The sequence below is a fragment of the Cynoglossus semilaevis genome, chromosome 7 (assembly GCF_000523025.1).
Source record: "Cynoglossus semilaevis isolate Cse_v1.0 chromosome 7, Cse_v1.0, whole genome shotgun sequence".
Classification (NCBI taxonomy): domain Eukaryota; kingdom Metazoa; phylum Chordata; class Actinopteri; order Pleuronectiformes; family Cynoglossidae; genus Cynoglossus; species Cynoglossus semilaevis.
The window spans coordinates 8528886-8549346 of record NC_024313.1 but is presented as its reverse complement, the minus strand read 5'-3'; the positions used below and the strand labels follow the sequence as shown (position 1 = coordinate 8549346).

Sequence of the window (20461 nt, the reverse complement as noted above, 5' to 3'; positions counted from 1 at the left end):
ATGCTCAATTGCACACAGACATAAACATTTAACCCAAGACAGAGCAAAGCCACGCTTGGAAATATAGCATACACCTTTTTTTTTTCCTCAAGACATTTAAATGTATTGAATATACTGTATGCTTGTCTTGGCAATCAGTATGGAATATGTATTCCAATTTTTATACTGCACATGAAAAAGGTTTTATTATGTCTCTGTATTTGTGGGGTCATGTACATCAAGACTGTCAGCCAGTCAGCGAATTCACTGAAAATGTCCAGCATTTATACAATAGCCAATCAGATAAAGAAGTGGACAGCCAGCAGAGGCAGTCATAGACCTGGACATTCAGCAAGTAATAGTACTTTTGAAAAGCTGCCCTGTATAACCTGGTACTACACATACTAGACTGAATACTACATTTTTTTTTTTTTTTTTTTTTTTGCGAGGCCTCACATGAAGCAGCTGACGTTGCGTGTGTTGAAAGAGTTAAAGAATTAAGTAAAGAGTGTCAGTGCTGATGCAGCTCTCTCAGAGATGGACCTGTGCCTAAAGCCTTGTGGCTGGAGCCTGTAATTACAGAGTGCCAACAAGGTTACTGGTCAGATGTGACTCACAACAAGCTGGGGGTGTGGAGAAGAAAAGAACGGAGACAAATAGATGAAGTTCACATTCATGGCTTCCAGTCTGAGACGTCCACGGACAAAAAAGATTTAAGGTGGAAAGAAGTCCAATGGAAATGAATGTAAATTCAAGGAAAACATGAAAATGTTCGACTCTTTACAGATTAAGTGACCTATGACCCTGTTTTTCCACACACTCTTATAGGTTGCTGGATATTCCAGGCCGTTTCATACTGTTGTTTGCCATGCCCCTGATTCAGACTCTGATGACGCCAGCTTTATGAGCCTTCAATCCAGTCCTAAGCAGAAAGATTCATGGTGCTGGATCCCATGAGAAACATCAATTACATTGTGAAACACTGTCCATCAGATACAATCTATTCTGTGGTGTTTCATTATGGCAATGTTGAGAAACTGAACGTCATACACATTAGAAAAAAATTCTCTCTGGCAACAAGGTTGTTAGGATGTGGTCTCGAGCTGACAATTAAATTGTCCGCCTGGAATATAGTGTCACTCTGGAACCAGGAGATTTATGGCAAATAATTTCACCAGAACTGATCATCTTAATGTTTAAGCTGGGTTTTATGGCATCATAGATCACTCTTATATGTTCACCAGTCCTCAGGAGACTGAAAACTGTTCCCAGTAGTTGCAGAACTCATTTACGGGCAATTAAAGAACCTCTAAACAATTCCACCTCATTCTCCGACTGCACTAATGCTGGAAAAAGGGCTAAGCGTCTTTTTTTTTTTTCTGCAAACGGAGCATACATCTAAGACCTAACAAAGCCACAGAGCTTTAATTCGTCATTCTCACTCGTCTTTGTGGTGAAGCACATCAGCATCTACCTGTAAGAGCTACAAAACATAAAACTGGGGAAGAAAAAAAAACAGTTAAGAGCTATAAACATTAAAACACGTGTTTACACAGCAAAGGATTCATTTTCATCCGTAATCACCTCACACCGTGAGCCTGATGATGGAGTAATATTTATGATGAGCCCTCAGGGTCTGCTTCCCTCCAAGTCTCTTTTGTGTCTATAAAATCTTTTACCCTTGGCTCAACTGCACTGCAGACAGAGTCCCATTAGTGCCTGGTTGCATGTGTGCTTCAGAACCTTGCCTCCATACTGGCTTTACAGTGCACAGGTCATGTGCATATGTGGGCCTACGCATGTGATGTGGATGTGTAGTAGTAAAGGAGCTGGCTCTCAGACTCTGGTTAACCAGACTATAATTTGGAGGCCCGACGGAGACTCCCAGCAGGCTCTCACTGTTTGTTTACCAGAGAGACCAATTCTAATGTTTCTGCTTCATCTGCAGGGCCCTGTAGGAAAAGGGCGTGTGCACGTCTTCTGACTGCATGAGCACGACTATGTGTGTAGGTATAATCATATGTGTAATGCACCGTGTGAAAGTGACAGTCTGGCGGCGAGCGGAGGAAAACGGTGACCTTCGTAAAAAGCTGTTTTTACATCTCATTTCCATCACATAGTAGGTTTAGGTTCTGTTTTGGCGCTTCCAATTAGGCTAAAACAGTGAGACAACCCTCATTCAACTGCAACTTTGCTGCTTATGAATCTTTAAACAACAGTGAATCGAGTCTATAAAATACATACGGCACTCCGCCTACGCTGAAACGGTAGCTTTGTCATAAATAAGAAAACAAAGAGTCTAACTTCACAAAGGCACCCGTGCATTAAGAAGTGTTTGTCAGCAAAAAAAAAGAAAACAACAAAAAAAAAAAAACAACTGCAATTTTGTTTGTGCCAAGTGTAATTCTCCTGAGACTAAACTGCTCGCTTTCTGTCCCAATTGGGGTTTTTCTTTTTTCACCAATTCTCCTCCCAAGCAGGAATAAAAAAACAATGCAATTCAAAAGACCAGAGCTCCAAGCCTGTCATTTAGCTGTAACTTTGTATTGTCTTTGCTCTGCGTGAGCTGTTATTCTTCACACACACACACAGACACACGAACACACACAAACATTCAAAAAGAATTGTTGCAGCATCCCCAAAATGCCATCGCGAGAGAGGAAGAAAGACACGGGAGGAGAGGAACTTTTCAAATGACTCTAATAAAATATTCCCGCTCCTCTGGGATCTCCCTTCGCTCGTTCAGCATCGGGAGATGTGAAGCAGAAAAGTCCTGCTATTGGCCCTCGTCCAAAGGTGTGAAAAAAAAAGGGAAAAAAGAGAGACCTAGTTCCTTTGGGGAAAGAAAGACATTAAAATCAAGTTGACGGAAAAACTTTCAGACTGAGACAGCAAAATGAACTACAGAAGACCGAAAGAGGGGCAGCTGTCTCCGAGTTTGTGACTCCAGTCAGACACCAATGTGGAAAAACATGCAGAAACAGAGTAAGAATATGTTATTTTAAACATTAAAAATGGTTGATTCTTGTTCTTCAGTTGCAGCTCCAAGCATAACAATTATTTTAACCATTACTACATGTGTTAAAGTAAAACGCTGAGCAAAAAAACATTTTTAACCAATGGTTAAAAGGACACTGGGCACATGGACCCCAAAATAACCTTTTTTTTTTTTTTTAACATGTCACTAGTTCCTCGTGCTCTTTTACACATTTCAGGTCTGACTCTTTGCACTTTTAACTATAAAACAGTTAACAGTAAGTTAACATAGTTAGAACATTTTGTTGGTACTGGATGTACTTATTAGTACTGATAAATACAAAGTTAATGTAAAGGACAACATCAGTCCCAATTATCACCCTCATTCCTTCCTTCTTTTCTTTCCTCCTCCCTCTCTTGAGGCCACTTTACAAACGAGAGCTACCATTTCAAGCCCCCCCCCCTCGTCGCCCCCCCAACTCCCTAGAGACTTGTCAATATCAGCTACACACACTATTCAAAGTTCAAAGACTAGCATCCCACTACACACACCTACACACACTCTCCTGGCCCCTTTTGTACCTCTGGGACATATTTAATTTCAGTTGTATGCGCACACGTTTGAATATGTGTGTGCGTGCGTGTGCCGCAGGTGCTTCAAGCCCCGGTGACTGTGATTACTCTGGCGACCCAAGCACCGCGGCCCCGTCACATTTGTCATCGCACGTCTCCTGAAAGCGTGGGTGGGTTGGGCAGCGTGAAGGGAGGACAAAAAGGGAAGGGAAGGCAGAAGGAGAGAGAGGAGGGTGAGGAGTGGAGATGATGGTAAATGACCACCCCCGCAGTGCCATATGGGAGGTGGTTAGAAAGAGTGACTCTAGTGTTGCCATCACTGCATGCGTCATGGGCGCAAACTGATCCTATCTTTTGTATCATATCTCTTCCCCCCCCCCTTTTTTTTTGCCCCTCGCACTTTTGCCATCTTTTCTGCCCTCACGGTGTTTCTGTCAAACACTCCCTCTAATTTTCTCACATTTGACTCCCCCACTCCTCCACACACTCACAGCTTCCAGAGCTGCCAGACCGCTGTAAAAGGCTGGTGTGGGCGTCGCCGAGTGGGTGGGCACTTTGATTTTCAGGTGTATTTGATCCGTTGTGTTCACACCTCAGCACTGGCAGGGGGCCCAGTGTGTGGGCAGGTAATTTGAGTAAATTAGGAGATGGGGCGGGTGTGTTATTAATGACACCCCATACCCTACAGTGCACGTCCACCTATTGTTCCCGCCGCTGCACACACCTTTCTTTTCTTCCGCTCAGAATCCCCCAATCCCATCTGCGCCTCCTGCTCAACACCCACCCTCATGGTCCGAGGGCTTAGTGTGGATATGGAATGCATACATACACAGAGAGAGACACGGAGCACATGGGACATGAGCTGCAACGGGGGAGGGCGGGGGGTGGGAGGGTATTAGTTCCAGGTGCCAGTTTGAATGAGAGCATTAATCAAGCAGAGAGGTCTTTCTGTCACAGACACCTTTGACACACACACCTTTAACACACACACACACTTGTACAGAGCATCTAGAAACCTGGCTTTCCTTATCAACGGTGAATACCAAACTGCCGTTTGAAATGCCTTCCCATCTTTTCAATGTTCCCTCGATGATAAAACATTACAACCTGAGCGATGGTGAGCGGCGACGCTGATATTTACAGACAGGTTGTAACAAGGTGTTCACCGCAGCCTCACTGCTGCCAAGCTATTGATCACACTCACAGCTGAGTGTATGTCCTTTGATGCTCTGTTACTCACCTTGTTCTACATTGCCCTCAAATATTCAACCAACTCTATCTGTGGACCCAGACGTGTTGTCTATTAACCAACATCAGGGCTTGGGTTTTGTTTTATAAACACAGTGAAACATGTGCCACCACACATGCTGCTCTTTACACGACCTGCTACTTCATAGGCTTATATATTTAGGATTTCTGGCTGCAGTGAGAGAGAGGATACTGCATTCCTTTAAGATTAAACTAACAAGGGCGAAAAACTTTCCCCTTTTTTTTCCATCAAAGGCCAGAACAGGTAAGTCCTTGTTTAGATGCTGAGGCTGTGCTCTGGCTCACTCCGTCACAGGCTGAACGCAAACATCCAGCGGGCTCAACACTCCATATTTCCCCTTATAGAAATATGGGAGTGTGGCGGCGAAAACCAGCCACGGTTCTCCTACAGGTCAGCGAGAGAACACTAAACAATGATGTTCAGGTTTTCCTGTGGCCTGGCTCTGCTGCATCAGCTTCGCTAAAGTTTTCTTCCAACTTAAATAAAAATAAAAATTTGCATAAAGCAGAGGAAGAGAGGAAAAACAATGAGCGGAGCGGGGGAGGTACACAAATCCGGGCTATAACATTGGTTTTCTGTTTCATTGGGGAGAGGTGGTTCCAAGATGGACCAATTTTTAAAGTGTTAGGTAGTTACTTCCTCTCTGAGGGCTTATATCGGATAACGGGAATTCGTGCAGCATGATGCAATTGAAACGGATGAAGGAGTGCGGGATCTGGTGAGGTGTGAAAATAGCAAGCTTCGCTGTCGATTACAGTGGCGTTCGGCTACCCGGTAATTATGGTCCATTCAAAAATCACAGCTATGCGTGGGACGGCTTTAAAGGTGTTCACTATTTGATTTGTACGCCCAGTAAAACTGTCAGACATTTCTGCGTTTGCAGAGGAAGGACCGGTTAAAGGCTCAGCACAAATAGGTTTTATCGCTCCACCGAGAAACTTTTTGTCAACATTTATTGGGGCAGAAACCTAGAATGGGAACAGTGAGTTGGCGGGCTGCCTGTCACAACAGTGTAATTAACCCCAGGCTACTGAGTATCAGGATGAAACCAGTGATAAGACACATTATTTGCACATAACTTTGGCCTTTGTGTTTGCAGTCTTTTGTGGTTAAGACCTGAGTGTGGTTTCACTCCGGTCCTTTCAAAAACTCTTATAAGACACATAATCTGTGATGAGAAGTTTGCTTTTTAATTCTAAACCACAGGAAGATAAGAAGATTATGGGAAGTGCTCAATGGACTTTTGTCTAAAACAAAAAACATCTTTATCTTTTCTCACAGAGATTTACCACAAGAATATTTAAATGGACAAAACTGGTAAAATCAGATGACAGTTTTCTCAGAACACTTCATTAAGATGATAATTACATGCTATTACTCTGACTATAAAAATGCAGAAGAATTCACTTTTGAATAAACTCAGATCAGTTCGACGCGTTACAGCTCTGATCGCTCACAGGATTTATGTGGACTAAGGAATAACTCCGCCGCCATAATAAGTCCAAATAACCAGTATGGCTCACAAAAAAACACACAGCCGAATTTTTTACTCCATCAATACGACCCTGCTGGGATTAAATAACATGTTTGCCTCAGAGGTACAATTAAGCATCGCTAAATAGAGTTCCTTTGAGCCGCGAGTTAAAGGAAGAGTCTTCTCAGCACAGTAGCAGCCAGTGAAGCGCTCAGATTTTCCCCCCTGGCTTTTTCAAATTACCTATTGATGAGTGGGCTTCACGTCTCTCCCCTGGCTGGGGGAGGAGGATGAGGGGGGAGGATGTCTGCTTCACTTTTAAGATGTCTCCAAGAAGCAGGCCTGTGGTTAGATCTAAGGCAACACTTATGCAACAGAAGCTGCCTTTCTTAAATACATATATGGTTTCTCTGCAAATGATCTGAGATTTTTTTTTTTTTTTTTTTGAGGGGGCGACTTTTCCGCCCCAACTTTTCAGATATTTACCCACATCAACCCGCTTCTCTTTTCATCATGTTGATTTGGGCCTGTCTGTGTAAGCACCTTCTTTTTTTCTCAACTCTAACGGGGACAACTTTGCTGAATGATAATTGCTGCCATGACTTAATTGTCTATATGTAATTAAGTTTGTAATAGAGAAAATAGGCACTTAAATGTTCCCCAGAGAGTCATGGTGGTTGAGTTGGTGCCACACATGTTGGAGATTATTCCGCTCTCTCCATCTGATGTGCCAGTACCAGCAGTTATAAAAAATGTATTTGAGGTAGTTAAATGAGAATTGCTTGATGTTAATGCCAAGACAAATTTTAATGAGAACCCTTTTCTAAATTTGCCCGCTGCCTCAGTCCGGCTCATCGCTGGTAGTGTGGGCTCAACCCTAAATTAAAAATGTCCTTTCAGTGGAACAGAATGAAATAACGTGGCTTCTGTAACTAAGTCAAATTTCATGACCAAACCGGCCGGTGCTGGACCAACTCAATTAGGAAGAAAACTATTTTTTTTTAATCCTAACTGTATCCTCTTTTTTGGTCTAAACACTTTGCAGATTAAAGTATTAATTCTAACTTTAAAATAAAATCAGATTTTATTTTTAATACTGGTTAAAAAATCCAAAACAAATTTGTTTTTATAATTTCTGTCAGTCTCACAACACGGCAATTTACGGCGAATTAGAAATACAACAGAAAACAGTGGATGTCTTACAAAATCCCATTAAAGTGTTGAGGAGACTTTTTGCGGTCTTACTGACAGATTTATTACCCAGATGTTCACGAGCAGCGGCGGTGTGAACGGGCTGTGCCACAATATCAGTCAACGATATTTAATATGAGAATTGATTAGTGATTATCCGCCCAGAAAAGTGTCTCCACCTCAACATGTGTACACATCTGCTGCCCCTCAGCCTCCACTACAGTATGCTTTCAATTTCCTTGCTGCACTGCTCCTCTCCTCTCCTGCGCTCCGACCCTGGAGACACAGCGAGGGGTCAGGAGGTTAACGTGGTAATAGGTGGTGGTGATTGGTAGAAAATGCTCACTCTCTCCCAGCTTTCAGAGCGCATTAGGAGCCACCCTGCTTCTGTGTGAAGCAGAAGCTCAGCACAGCTGGGTCTGACCATGAAGTGACTCTTTAAAAAAACATCTTTTACAAATCGGGCAAACTTGAACAGAGGAGTGGAGGTTATGGACCGAAGCGAAATAAAAAAAAAAAAACAGATAGGAGGTGGATATCAGGGTTTACTTAAATCAACTTGTCTATTATTTGGTGCTGCAAAATAAAAAAAAGTTTAGTTGAATTTTGAAACTATAATGGCAAACAATAAACGTCATTTATTTAGCTGATTAAATTAGATTGTGTAAAAAAACAAATCCACAAAAACACTTTAGAATGTAAATCAGCTCTCATCATTATTATATATCTAATTTCATATAAATCTAATCTTTAGTCATGAAAAAGTAGTGGGAGCCAAAAATATATCATAAAATATATTACAATATATGGAGAGTAAAACCAAATACATAATGAAATTGTGTCATTTTTTTTAAATGTTATTTTGAAATGTAGTGAATTAGGATGACGTCTGTGTCATAAGTTCAAATTAGTGCCTAGACTTATGAATACATGAAATGGAAGTTGACGTGTAGACACATCCAAGGAGTAAACACTCCCCAGAGGGTGAGGAAATTGATGCTGATTAATTAATGACAGAACTGCAGCTACACAATTTTAGGGAAGCATTTCCAGTCTTTTCTCTAACTAATCCATACTGTTTCCCTTCACATCATGGAGTCACCCAACACATCCAGTACAGTAATCCCCACATCTTGATTCAATGCTCAACTCCAATCCCACTTTTGCAAAGTCTGTTTACGTCTGTCAAAAATATCACCCGCGCCTTTGTTTTTGGTTCTGCAATAGCATTGCTTTGTAAATCTAGGGGTGCATTGCACAAACATGTCATCTCCCTCTTTCGGAAATATTTATAAACATCCCGTAGAGTAAATACTGGAATATCTAAGTGTGGCGAGGCTTTTTGTGCACCGCAGCCAGGATGGTAGCTGGGTCTTCCTCGCACCAACAAATGTGGAGTCTGGAGAGAGCGGAGGTCGTCAAAGAGCTCGACCGATCCCGTTCAATTTGCGTCGACCAGAAATCCTTACATTACATCCAATGTCCTTGATCCCCTCACACAAACCCCTGCTATCCTTCCATCCCGATCTCATGGACGAGGCCCCAACATCTCCCCGTGACCCAACTTCAGACCCAGTAGAGACAGCAGAGTCAGTACTCACCCCAAAAGAAGTTTTGTTGGCATGGTGTCACTGTGCTGAAAAGGCTGTTAGATGCCATAGCTGCCTCTGGTTGCAGCAAGCCCCACTTTTGTTCCTCTGTGGTTTCCGTGACCCTTGACACGTCCTAAACCAAGAGCACGCAGCATGTCATGAGGAAAAAAATGAAAACGCCATCCACAAGACATGCTTTTACGTATCAACTATTTGGATGACCACAAGTAACAACCAGGTCTGGTTTTATAGAAAAAAGAGCAGAGGCAAATATCGCCTTTGTGGATAGATCAGATGGTGTCGGACTTGCTTGCTTGGCGAGTGTGGTTGGAACTTACTTACTCGCTTAGCGCCGTCCTTGTGACTGGTGCTGGCCCGCGACGATTAACCATTTACACTCCAGGTCGCCCTCAAACACCAACCCCGAGCCGCACGTCTGTGGTTCTGTGGTTGTTTGGGAGGCGAGCAGAGCCCTCACACAACCCAAAAGGCACCAGCTTTAAAACTCGTCTCTTTCCTGCCCTCCATGTGCCGTCACTGGAGAGCCTGGGTCACATGCCCTCTGACGTCATCACGGCACAGTAGTTGAGTGGGACAGCCTACCGTTGTGGCTTTCTTCCGTCTCCTCTCTTCTACACTTCTCTCCTCTCTCCAGACTTTTTTTTCCTCCTCCGGCTCCCTTCCTTTTTCTCTCGCGCGTGGTTCAGTAGTGTATCCAAGCTCTCTGGGGGATCGAGGTCTGACGCTCCCATGAGTCAGAAAGCTTCAGTGGGGCAGCTTGTTGAACCGCCCATGCGTCCTCAGCATATGGGCAACAGTGCTCTCTGCCTTCTTCAGCCTGCACTCTTTCATCCAGCTCTTTCTCTCTTTTTACACGTGTCTATCTCTGTGACTGTGCTGCTCCTCCAGTCATCTCCTGTAACAGGCTGCCTTGCTGCTCCTGTTTGCCTCTGAGCAGAGAGAGCTGAGCTTGGTAAGACTTGAGGGTGTGAGTGGAGAACGAGTGGCTGTCGGTGTGAGACTGGGTGTGTACATGTGTACCAGAGAGTGTGTGCACCAAAGAGAATGGAGGAAGAGAGACAGAGCGGTGTGTGTGTGTGTGTGTGTGCGTGTTTGAGAGAGAGAGAGAGAGAGAGAAGAGAGGAGGTGGTGTAAACACAGCCTATTTAGAGAGTGTATGTCTGGAGAGGTGCTGTCACCGTTTACAGTTGGATTTCTCTCACATTTTACTCTACATTGTCGTGTTAATTTAGTTCAATGTAATATTGAAAATATTTATTGCCAATATATACAATCCTCAATTTTCCCTGTTAGAGGATAATTTAGCATAAATCATATTTATTTTTATTTAACTATTTTAAAAAGTTCACTGAGGTAAAAAACGTGTTTGGTTATATATTTAAAAAGTTGACTTGACTTGAAAATATTGTGTCCTGTTATCATAATGCTTCAGAGTGTGCACGTAAGCATGCAAATACACGGTTATTACTGATCTAGAGACCTTGACAGTGTCAGCTGACCTAAAAGATAATTACTGCCGACTTAACAAACTGAGCACAAGAATTGAATGCCTGTACTTTCAGAGCATTACAGCCTCAGTCTACGGGACAATGTAATGTCTCAGTCTCCAGCATCAATTACAGGTGTGTGCAGATCTGAGAGGTGTTTTAGACCAAAGTGATGTTACAAAGACTCACACCAACACGAGCAAAAGTGATGGAGTTATATATATATAAAAAAACGCCCTGTCTTCTTGCATATTTAAAGTAACTATTTTTACACAAATATATCCATGCATTTAATAATGTTTTGCTTTTTTCATAAATTTTAACTTTTTTTGCAATAACTAAAATATTTTTGAATGAGAAGAGTTGCCTTCCAAAGCATTGACTATGAAAGATTCAATTTTTTAGATGATGGGGAAAAAATGCAAAATATTTCCCAAGACCCAACAACCCAAGTTACTTTACAAAACTATAAAAAAAAATTAACTCAAACATTTGCATCTTTAGACATAAATAATATATAGCTAAACAAAATAAAATTAGAATATAAAACAAGTCTGTTTGCTCGACTTGTGAAATACTAAATGTATTACTATTATTTTATAATTAAGACTTTTATATTGTTCTATATGATAGAAATATATATTAAATTCAATTTAAAAACAAAGATGAAAAGGAATAGTCCGGCACATTCCAAAGCACCGGAGCAAATCTGCAACTTCCCTCCACGTGAATTATTTTTGTAGAGTGAAACATTTACCTTGGCCTGATGTTTTCTAAATATTTGCTGTCTAAAACAGGAACATGCCTCTCAGAGGGGCAGCGCATGTTACAGAATCCTTAGCGAAGGTCGATTTCAAGTTCCATGCAGACATTTGTAAAATACTGCAGATGGATGTCTTTCTGTCAGAGGAAATAACCTTGAGGAAAGAGAGCGGCACCGCAGTGATGTCTGCTCAGCCACAGTAAATTACAAACAAAGCGATGCGAGTTTAATTTTCACATCATAATTAAATCTAAGACATGGCATGGGAAATACGGCATGTAAACGTCAGAGCCCACCTCTGACAGCGAGAAACAAAACATCTTGGGTGGCACGGCTCTGGGTAAACAAAGATTTCACCAGTGATTATGTTGTTGTCTTACATATCTACGGCTATGGCTTCTATAAGACTGTTGCTGTGAGGGAGGACAGATGTTTACGCTGATACAGGGAACAGTGTTTGGTTAATGTTGGCCAAATATTGTCTTATTTGACCCACTGTTATCAGATCATCATTTGAGGAGCACAAACAATTGCATCAATACAGATGTGACCACAAACTCTACCTACGTCCATGAGCAAGTCTGGGGGCAGAATCTCCAGACCATAAGACAAGTAGAGGTATTATTTATTTGAAATTCAGTTGTCTTGTTTCATGATCAGAAATTAAATGTTGCCCACATTTTTTAATATATTTTATATTGCAGGTGATTTAAGTTTATTTTTAAAAAATGACAAAACATTTGTATGAGTCCTTTGACCTCATTTTATTGTTTTAGAGTATGAAAAAAAAAAGTTCTTTTCGGAACAAACGGCTCAATCTGGTTCTATGCAGTAACTTATATAAGAAAATAAAATCTAAAAATCCTTGAGGGAGGTAATGCTGCGAGCCTTAATTCTGCTGTAGAGACAATTTTCTAATATATGTACTCCTTACTGTAAAAAGAAATGTTTTTTATGTGAAGCTAATGATGTTAAAGGCTGGAATATGATGTGGAATATAATATTTCATTCATTACTGCCTCTCCACTGGTGGCCGTATATTACTTGCAGCGCTTGTATGAGTGTGTGTGTGTGTGTGAGTGTGAGTGTGTGTGTGTGGGGGGAGCTGAAAGGCTTGGCCATACTCTGTGCTCTGGCCAAGGTCTGCCCTGAGGACTGTGGTCTATGGCCCACCCTGCCAGACACTTTCTCTCCTCTCTCTCTGGACCACACACCTTCAAATGGACTCACTTTGTTATCACAAGCTCTCATACAAACATAATAGAGGTATCATGTGTTGGAACATGCTGAACATGCTTAGAGTTATGTGCACGTGTGTGTGCATGCCCACGCGCACGCTCAAGTAGGTGTAAGATACAGTGCTGCGGGAGATGGCTCGCCGCTTCCCCCCACTGCAGATGGAGTCTTTTGTGGACTGTTTTCACAGGAAAATATTTATTGAAGGAGCATATTTCTGGGAAAATATTGGGAAATAATGATACCTAAGATGAGTTAAAATTAACTCGGACTGAGGCCCTCAGCCTGTCTCTGTGTGTCTCTGGGCGAAAGCTAAATATGATGTGACATAATTAGACTAGAGCAGACATTACACACGTGGAGGTATTACAGTATTAGAAAAAGAAGGGCTTATTAATAGCCCCTGTTGGCTGCTGTTGTGTACTCTTCCTAGCCAAGCATCAGAACAGCCCAGCCAGGCAAACAGGCAGGTACAGTGATTCACTTTAACAGGCGACATCTGTAAAATGCCACGGCAGTTTACACTGTGGCAACGGCCTGAATTAACGTGCTTTCGTTGGAAACAAACACCGTTCGCAATCAGCTTCTGTCGGCTGCCTAACCGCTGGTGTGAACGTAAATATCTCCTTACAGCACAACCCAGGCAAGACAGTGACCTGCGGCCACACAATTAAGCCGGAGCCTCGAAGAATTTCGCTCGTACGTGGCCCCAAAAGTGAAGAAAGTGCAAAAACATAAGGTAGGATGTCAGGTCGCCAAGAGGATGTTGATGTTTTATGTGAAATGTTTGGTAAAGTATGGTATGGTATAATCTCGATGAAAAGTAGATATTTTTCTTTTGGAGTCCAGCAGTGGGATCGACATCTTCCAGAGACTTAAGGCTCTTTCTTGTGGTGTCTGGACAGCTGTTTTTGGAGTCACAGCTTTGAGGGAAAATAAAGTCAGGCTTTAAGTAATAAGGGGAAATGTTTAATATCGAATGGCGCGCGCACAACCTAAACACACATTAAAAATAGCTTGCGGCGTTGTGATTACATAAAATTGTGAAAAAAAAAGAAAGAAAAAAAAGGGGGAAAGTCAGATCATTGGTAGAGGCTGTGATGAGGAGGCTGTGGCTGACCACTGAGAGACTGAGACATTTCTTTTTTCCCTCATTCCTCATTTTAATCAAGGGCTCAGTCCAGCATAAACAGTGCCTACCTACACTGCAGTTCAAACGGCGTGGCCCGCTGAGACCCCAGCGATGATTTCTGAATGTTCACTGACAAGCTGCTTTAATTTGTGTGCTAAGTAGATGGAGGTGGACTTATATATATATATCTGTCTTTCTCGGCACCATTTCTCCATCTGGCTGCCTGGTTTATATATGCCACGCTGTGTTAAAGGTGAGGACAGCTCCAGCCACCGAGCCCTCACTGCAGCACCCAAGACGGTGCAACCATATCCGAGTGGCTGCTCCTCTATCTATACATACTCTGCTCCCTGCAGTCATGTCCAGCCTGTGTCCAGCGAGGTTTGTACGGAAAAGTCGTGGCCAACAAAAAAAACCCTGTCATCGTGTGGTCGGCCGTCGACAGCGACAGGATTTCACAACAGCAGCTCGGACAAGGTCACCAGAGTTCAAGTGGCCGAGATGCACTGCTTAGTCAGCGTTATAATTACATCCATAGAAGATGACGGCTCCGCTACGAGGCCGGAGTCACATGACGCGCCCCGGTCACATGATGCCGTCACTGTTAGCAAATGTCAAAGACAGAAAATGACAGTGTGTCATGAAAAACAACAAATGTGAGGAGGAATACGTTTACAGGCGGGCCGCTCATGACTCAGATCCCGGGGGGTCAAGGCGGCCGACGGCAAACCTGAATGCGCTGATACACTGGCGGTTCATTATGCGTCTCCGAAATTCAGTTTACACGCTGCCGAGAACAAAGTGTGACTGATAAAGGCAGACGGCTCAGTAGAGAAACGAGCCATTATGAGGAAGAGTTCGGCGCTGTGTCGCTGACAATGGTGCAAACAAAAGGCTCTGTTGTCTTCTCCAGCCGGTGGGTTCTTTTTTTTTTCTGTGGAGCCTTTGTGATAGATAATTGCCCTGCTCACATGATTTCATAATGCTGTGACTCGTCTTTCAATCCCTGTGTAACACAATAACAAGATAAAAAAGGGAGCGGGGGGAGGGATCTAAATCTGAATTTTTGACATTGTTTAGAAGTGGCCGCTTTTCTTCATTGTGGTGTATAATTTTAGAAAGATGTATGAACAGGACGCCGACTCGAAGCAGTCATAATACAGCCCTGAGCACAGGCAGAGTTCACAGGCTGCATTGTCTTAGGACTGCAGCCTCACGACTGCACCGCCGTTTACAACTTTTTCTATTATTGTTGCTTAAAATACAAATGCAAATCATATGTAAATACTACAAGAAAACCAACGGTTTACTGATAAATAAGTGAATTATTTTCACCCATAAATTAAATTGGGATTTTAAATAACCGTAGCTCTGTAGATAGTAAGCTTTAGATCAGTTTCTGTATCATCCAGGTTCTTCTGCTCTGATCAGTCTGCTGCCACCCTAAGGTTAGTGCTGAGTGTGTAAACACACTGCTCTCCGTACAGAGTCGTCTGCACATGTACTGTACGTGCGCAGGGGAGAACAGCCTGAAGGGAATTGTCTACGAGATGCTCTGTAGGTGTACAGTCTCGTCTATGAGTCAGCAGAGATAAATCCACAAGTCAAAGAATGTATTTACAAGGAGTGGGGAAAAAAAAGAAGAAAAGAAAACAATTCAAACAGACAGCATCTTCATTTTAATATACAGTATGTCTCAATTCCACTCATTTAAAATCTTGACACACTGGGATGGTAGAGACCGACTGAGGCAGAATGTGTTCAGACAGCAGTTGTAGAGACATTAAATAAAATACAGCATTCCTTGTTGAGCCTTCAAAGCTTCATGTAGATTAATTAGACTCATAAAAAGGAAGATTAGAGGCTTACGCTGCTATAGGGTCAAAATAGTAGCTTCAAATGCCGTGCTGCTCTAGATGAGAGCGTTACGTTGTCACACCAATAGATAAAAACTAATTGTCATTATCTTGCTGACAGATTTGACTGTGAACTGGTTAGAAGAGAGTTCAAGTCTCGATGCATTCTCATACCATCGTAGATACAGGATGCTCTCTTTCATCATTGAATTATTTTTTAAAAACATTTTAAAGCCTGAACTTATTTGACCACCAAACATGTTTTTTTATTGTGTGGCGGGCTGAATGGTATTTCTTCAGAGCAGTTGATGTACGACTTCGTCTTTGCATGAAACTGTTTGAGAATATTTTCTTTGTTTTTGACAAACAATGCTCTCTGAAAAGTGGTGAGCCACATCCTGTCCTGCTCACAGAGACGGAGCCAAGGGTTGATAATCCTTTAAAACTCCGTCTTATTACCCACGTCTGTTTAGCATTGACCTGCTAATTTAATTTCCTAATTTAGTTTCCTAAACTTTTCTGGGGACCCGTTTTTTTAAAGTCACAAACCTTCGCGACCCAAGTCAATAGACATTATTCGTAAACTCCTGGAAAACATGATGCGAGACGACGCGAAAAAAATCTCTTGCGACCCACCTGAGGCTCGCGACCCATTCTTTGGGAAACAATGCCTTAACATGTGAAAGTGTAACTTTTATACTTTATACTCCTTACTTAATCTTAAATTATTTTAAATGTAAAACTTTTAAAATTTTAAATCCAATCAGAGATGTGTTGCTGAAAAACAATAAAGTATTCTTCCATGTCGCCCTAATGTAGAAGTGAAGTGGAGTATATGAACAGAATTAAACACTTCAACTCCTGGTTTCTTTTCTATTTAACTGCCAGAGATTTCAAGCGTAGCCGAGAAAATGAAAGGAGGAGAGCTGCCGCTGTTAAATGTTTTTACTGTCTCCTTTGAACAGTACAGTCACATATTGTTGCCTGTAACACTTTTTCAAAGATGGTGGTTTTGGGACGTGTATTTGTGAATTACAATGACTCCCTTTCTCGCTCTCAAAACATTCCAGCAGCCTGCGAGATGAAATGCTGGAATCTGAGGCATGATGCTAATTTGAAGACAGAATAAATCTATAAATCTGACTTAGTCTCTTGCCTGGGGATATACAGCCATGATAATTACAGGTTAACTTTACAGACATGCAGACATCTCTCATCTGTATTGCTAATAGTATAACCAGCAGGCTGCTACGTGCTTACTCAACGTCTAGCAGAAGGGGTGAGCGGAGGTAAACTGTAACAATGATATCATTATAAAGTTGAAATAAGTAGTTTCAAATTAAATGTTGTTATGACAAAGATTTACCGAGTTTAAAAAAAAAGAAAAAAAAAAAGAAAGCATCGGTTTGTGGTTGCACTCTGCATAAGTCTTAGGATCATCCATTAATTAGCCTATCACTCATAAACAGTTCCGAGATCAAAATGGAAATAGCATTTGAAGAAATGCAGAACCAGATGTTCGATTTTGCGACATGGCCTTCGTTGGCAGCCAGGAGATAAATGCATTTGTGAATACAGTACTTTGTGACACTTTAATTGTTCCTGACAAACAAACAGCCCCCCCCACAGAGGGAATGATCGGGGAGGACAGTGTTGCATCTGGTTGTAGTTACAGCCTTGTTTTGCTGTGTCCTTCAGACTTGGTGCCATAGGCCCGACTGCTCGAGCAAGGAGAGTTCACATGGACACAAAACCCAACATGTGGTGCCTGGAAGACTCCCCACAGAGGTCAGCCGCAGGACTCCCCGGCCCAGGAGACAATGGATCAGGACATGGTGGATTGTATCTCTACGTGCAGGCCATGAACCCAATACTAGAGCAACCAGCACAGATATTAAATACACCGTTGGCCTGGGGAAAGCGTTATTCAGCTAGAATTTGAAGACATGGCAATATTTAGTCTTTAAAATTAATCTGTCCTGGTAAAAACATTTCTGTTTCCCCATAAAGTTACCAGGGCTCTCACTTAACTCCAGGTCCTGGACAGGTTCTCCATCCAGGAGCATTGAGAACATGTAAGGGATCAAACCAAGCTGTTTCCTAATTTTAAAATTTTCTCCGCAGCGATTATGACTCCACCTTGGATTGGCTGACCTTTCTGTCGCACTTCCAGCATTAATCGGAGGCCGTTCATCAGAGGAACTTATTATTATTAATATTATTTTAGCATGGTCAGAGTTTTCCGGGTATTTTTGTGGCCTCCTGTTTGCACACCTGCCGGAATTGTGAAAGTTTGTTTTGGGTCACGAGTGTTTACACACCCCAGGCCCCAAAGGTGACCCCATCGCACCACTGCCAGGGAGGGCCAGCACTTGCGTGTGGCGATTTCCAAAGTAGACAGGCTTGGAGGGAGGCCATACTGCTTGTACTGCCTCTCTCCGTTCTGGCCCCAGTCTGGCGGTGCTTGGGTGGGAGGAGAACGCTTGGGGTGGGAGAAGGGAGTGCGGGAGGGGGGATCATTGGCAGGGACCAGCAATGTTTTGAGAAGCACAGACTTCTGGCAGCATCACTCAATATGATGGAGAAAAATGCCTCCTGCTAATGAAAGCCAGCAGTGTCTCTCCAATTGGACTGCAACCCGAAAGGCATTATGTAACTGAGATACCGTAAACATTTCAAATTTGTCTCTCAACAAATTATCAGTGTTTATTTTTTCCACATTAGATTTGATATTTTTGAAACAGTTTGAAATTGAAGGAACTACTCTTTTGAAACCAAGGACATTTTGTCTGCAATTATTATTATTTTTTTTATCCCCTATCAGCGTTTGGGCCAGCAACATTCTAGAGGGCTGAACGCCAGGACTATTTGGTTGAGTTTTATTTTTTGTGAAGCCTTAAAACTGTATCAATGAGTGATTTAACACACACACACACACACACACACACACACTGTTTTCTAGAGGCGACTCCAACTGAAAACATTTGGGAATTAAATAAATAAAACCTCTAATTTGGTATTTCCTTTGAACTCTTTAAAAAAATATTTTAAGCTTTTACAATGGAAAACCTGCAGCAGCAACAACAAAAAAACTATTAACATAATTAATGCTTACAATACCGTCAAAAACATGACCAGACCAAACAGACTAAAGTGAGATAAAAATGGAGGCTCCACTATTAACCCTGTCTTTGAAACAACAATGATGAATCTCTGTTCACCCCCCGGTGCTGAACTTGTCCTGACAAGTCCGTACGTCTTATCAATTATCTGACAGTTTTATTCTGCACATAATACTGTGAGAACTTTCTGTATGTCAGGAGACAAAAAAAAAAAAAAAAACATATCTGTGGTGAAATACCAAAAGTGGAAACCGCTGCCTGAACATTGAGCCTCTAAGAAGCGTTGCATGAGGGACCTATCACAAAAAGTTTCCTGACTGTTTTATGCAAAGTCATGTCACACAACAATACGCTGCAACGTGAGACAGTGACCTCGGTCAAATGCTTCGGTTGTTTGAAGTCGTCAACAAAAGGTGTACAAGCCAGCATGCAGGATTGGACGGAGGTCCATCAGCATAAATGACATGAAGAAAAGTATGCACAGAAAAATACTGGATGTGAAGATATCACTAAGGCTTATAATCGAAGACAGAGAAATACTTCCTTTCAGAAATCCCCCTTCTTAAGGATCTGCAGGTGTCATTAAGCAAGGCAGCAGCAGGCCTCGGTCTTTACAAATGGCAAACAGTCTAGATTTGTCTGCTGTTGAAAATGACTATCCTTAAATTAGCAACCAGACTGTTGAGCAAAAAAAATGGCAAAAGAACATTCAAATGAAAATTCAGATACTGAATCAGAAAGATCATGTGTCTTTTAAAAAAAATGGCAAAAGAACATTCGAATGAAAATTCAGATACTGAATCAGAAATAAGAAACTACTGAAATAAGATAAACCTAATTTGATTTTGTTCATCAAAAACTTTGGCAAATAAAGGTAAGTTTATTGACCACATCACAGGTTTTAGTTAAAATGCATTAGGATTAGGATACATTTTAATAGGTCCAAAAGTCCAGATTACTTGTTAAAATTAATGTTTCACTATAAAATTAATCAAAGTAACAATTCAAGGTCCTGGATTTTCACGGGGACACAAACATTAACTCTGTGATAATCACCAGGAGCTGAATGCTCCACTTTCACTAGTCTTTTTTTCACCGGTGATGTGTTTGGCCCGAGCCCAGCGCTGCACTACAGTATGCAAAAGACAAATATTTATCTTGTTCAGAAATACATGGCTATATTTAAATGGGAATAGGGTAAAAATGATTTAATGGGCACACCAGAGAGCCTGCCTGGGTGCCAGAGCTTTGCAGTTTAGGTGGTCTTCTCTCAGAGATCAGACACCCAGGAGGCCGTGGAGGAGACCCTGAGATGCCATGATTCAAGAGTCACAGAGGGGACATGAAAGTGTGCAGAAGATGTAAAGGCTTTATGGCAATTACTGCTCATCAAGGCAACTTTTAATGGGTGACTAAACTGTAGAAAGTCTTGCATGTGAAAGATTTACAGTTTTTTCCCTGGCTGTGTCTTCCCCAAAGAGTTGAGCAGTGGAAGCAGTGATTTTACACTCGCACCGACATCTTCAGTGTGTCATAAACTACAACTTTTACATTGCCGGAGAGGAGGGTTTTTTTTTTGCTACCCTTATGGGGTTAACTGAATCGTACATGTGAAACGCAGACACATTCAACCTGGTCCAAGATACATATTTGCTGTAGTGTTTACAGACTGCTGCTGGAGCATGTGATCCTGATAAAATAACACCAGTCTGACATTAAAGAAAAAACGATCTGTCTAGGTCTTTATGTGTAATTCTAAATCAGTGCCGTAGACCGGCGTAGAAAATAT

At 41.9% G+C, this 20461-nt stretch overlaps 1 protein-coding gene across 1 annotated transcript in view; it reads right to left on the bottom strand.

Moving 5' to 3' along the window:
* Nucleotides 1-10072, bottom strand: part of runx2b (RUNX family transcription factor 2b) — a 41735-nt gene extending 31663 nt beyond the window's left edge. Inside the window, 1 exon segment of the mRNA NM_001328231.2 lies at nucleotides 9065-10072. Within this exon segment, the coding sequence (NP_001315160.1) occupies nucleotides 9065-9122 (58 nt within the window). The 5' untranslated portion in view covers nucleotides 9123-10072.
* Nucleotides 10073-20461: the final 10389 nt, after the last annotated feature.